Genomic DNA, 2872 nt, shown 5'->3' with positions numbered 1-2872 from the left:
ATAAATAAAAGCATTGGTTGGTTTTATAAAATCAAATGTGTTCTCTGTTTAAATCCCCCCTACTGACAGAAGTAAAGCAAGAACTAGTATCCTATCCTCAACCTCAGAAAACATCCATACCAGTACCCTCAGAAAAACAACCCAACCAGCCACGGCCAACTGATAAGGAACATGAATTCAGGAAGCGGGAAGAAGGACAAGAACCAAGATTGGGACATCAAAAAAGAGACACGGAAAGATACTTCCCTCACTCTCGAAGGGACGGGCTTGCATTCCGAAGAGACAGAGAAAAGGAGTCATGGTCTGGAGAGACACGGCAAGATGGAGAGAGCAAAAGTGAGTGATTTGTCATATCATGTGACTGTTTGAAGCCATAAGTAGATGGCTTATGTTATGGCCTCTGTCAGCTGTGCACAACCTAGAAGGCATTAATTTAAGCTGGCTTTACTAGTCAGCGGAATCTATATCTTCCACATAGCAAATTGTTATATTGAAAAAATGCAGTGAGACATGATTTTAGGTTTCTAAGTATTGATAATGAAAAGGAAAGTAGGAAATTTTTTTATAAAAACTAATTTGCAGGGCCAGAAAGATAGCTCAGCAGTTAAGAGCACTAACTACTCTTCCAGAGAATCCAGGTTCAATCCCAGGACCCAAGTGGCAGCTAACAACTGTGTACCTCCAAGATCTGATACCCTCATACAGATGTAAATACAAGCAAAACACTAATGCACATAAAATAAAAATAAATAAACTATAAAAGGAAAAAGGTTTTAAAAAAAACCTTGGTAGAGAAAGATGCTATATAGATTAAAAATGACCATTAAGTCCTTGGAACTTCAAATTTCTATGTCTCTTTCCTTAATGTCTCTGTTTTGCTTGCTTCATTTAGCAATCATGCTAAAACGTATTTATCGTTCCACTCCGCCTGAGGTGATAGTTGAAGTGCTGGAGCCTTACGTCCATCTTACTACTGCCAATGTCCGTATCATCAAGAACAGAACTGGCCCCATGGGCCACACTTATGGCTTTATAGACCTCGACTCCCATGCAGTGAGTTTTTCCCGCTTTAAAATGAAGGCCAATGACTAAATAACCTTCAGTAATGTTTGGGGAAGCAGGGTGTTGGGGGTATAGGCCTGAAAACCTAGCACTCTAGAGGCTGAAGCAGGTAGATGACAAGTTCAAGACTAGCCTGTCCTACAAAGTAAACCCCTGTCTCCACTTATAAAGAGATATGGTGGGGTGGGGATGCAATGGAGAATTCTCTCCTTTGGGACTAATGTTTATTTAGGTAAGCTACTGTCAGGTGGTTGTGGCACCTTTAATCCCAGCACTTAAGAAGCAGAGACAGGTGGATCTCTGTGAGTTCAAGGACAGCCTGGTCTACAAAGCAAATTTCGGGACATCCAGAATTGTCCTGTCTTGGCAAACCAAAAAAAAAAAAAAAAAAAAAAGAAGAAAAGAAGAAGAACAGCTTACCTGCAGGCTGGACAGCTAGCTCAGTGGTTAAGAGCACTTGCTGCTTTTGTAGAGAACCTGGTTCAGTTTCCAGTACTCACATGGTAGCTCACAACCACCCCAAACTACAGTCTATGGGATCTGATATCCTCTTCTGACTTTCTGGGGCACTAGGCATGTATATGGTGCATACATTTAGGCAAAACACTCTTACATGTAAAATAAAAATTTAAAAAAAAATTAAGGCTTATTTTTACAATGTGAGTTCAAGGCCAGTTTGGGCAATCCAGGGAGACCCTGGCTCTACATTAAAATTTAATAAAAGGGTGGATTATAGCTTAGTGCTTGCCTAGCATGCATGAGGGCTTAGATTGAGTATCAGTTCTCTCACACACGCACATGCTCACCAGTTATGTTTACCATACTGCTCTTACTGTAAAAATTATTACCAGAAGGGACTGGAGAGATGACTCAGTGATTAAGAACAGTTCCAGAGGACCTGGGTTTGAATCCCAGGACCTACATGTTGGCTCACAACCATCTATATCTCTATTTCCAAAAGATCTGGTGCCTTCTTCCTGCATCCAAAGGCACCAGGTGTGTACATGTGCACAGCCATACATACAGGCAAAAGACACATACACATAAAATTTTCTATTTATGTATATTTCGTGGTTTTTGTTTTTCGAGGGTGGGTTTTTTTTTTCAAGACTGGGTCTCACTGTGTAATGTAGCTCTGACAATCCTGAAACTCTATCTGTAACCAGGCTGTCCTTTGACTCAAGAGATCTGTCTGCCTCTGCCTCTCAAATGCTGGGATTAAAGGTGTGGACCACTACACCTGGCCACATTAAAACTTATTTTTTAAAACTTATTACCAAAGCATTTTGCCCAGTAATTTTATCTTCTAAGAAGGAAAATCCATGTTCAGTTCTTTTTGTAAGGATGTAGCCTTTTCTGTCTTTGGGTTCAAATTTGTCTTTGGTTCCTTAGGAAGCTCTTCGAGTAGTGAAGATTTTGCAGAACCTTGATCCACCGTTTAGCATTGATGGGAAGATGGTAGCTGTAAACCTGGCTACTGGAAAACGAAGGTAAGGCCTCACTTAAGTTTTAGGAAAGAACCTGCTCTTCCTGGGTGTGAGACAAATAGTAGGGCATTGTGACATCCCAGCATGAGCTACTTCTATTACCTGCTTATGCATTTTCTCTTTTCTATAGTGTGCTTTATTCTGACTATAGAATTGTTTTCATTTTTAAATAGTATTTCCACCTGAGCATGTTATTGTAGGCCTTTTATTCCAGCACTAAGGAGGAAGAGACAGGTGGATCTCATAGTAAGTTCTAGGCCATCTAAGTCTCCTTAGTGAGACCTTGTTTCTTTCTCTCTCTCTCTCTGTCGCTCTCTCTCTCT

At 40.5% G+C, this 2872-nt stretch overlaps 1 protein-coding gene across 4 annotated transcripts in view; it reads left to right on the top strand.

Moving 5' to 3' along the window:
• Positions 1-2872, top strand: part of Rbm6 (RNA binding motif protein 6) — a 121937-nt gene that overhangs the window by 99474 nt on the left and 19591 nt on the right. For all 4 annotated transcript variants that reach the window (XM_005347868.2, XM_005347869.2, XM_013346601.2 and 1 more), the window contains 3 exons: positions 70-336; positions 893-1053; positions 2455-2552. In XM_005347868.2, the coding sequence (XP_005347925.1) occupies positions 70-336; positions 893-1053; positions 2455-2552 (526 nt within the window). The remainder of the gene's footprint in view (positions 1-69; positions 337-892; positions 1054-2454; positions 2553-2872) is intronic.

Source organism: Microtus ochrogaster, chromosome 5 (genome assembly GCF_000317375.1).
Source record: "Microtus ochrogaster isolate Prairie Vole_2 chromosome 5, MicOch1.0, whole genome shotgun sequence".
Taxonomy (NCBI): domain Eukaryota; kingdom Metazoa; phylum Chordata; class Mammalia; order Rodentia; family Cricetidae; genus Microtus; species Microtus ochrogaster.
Note: the sequence above shows the minus strand (reverse complement) of the source record. Positions and strands in the feature narration are given on the sequence as shown.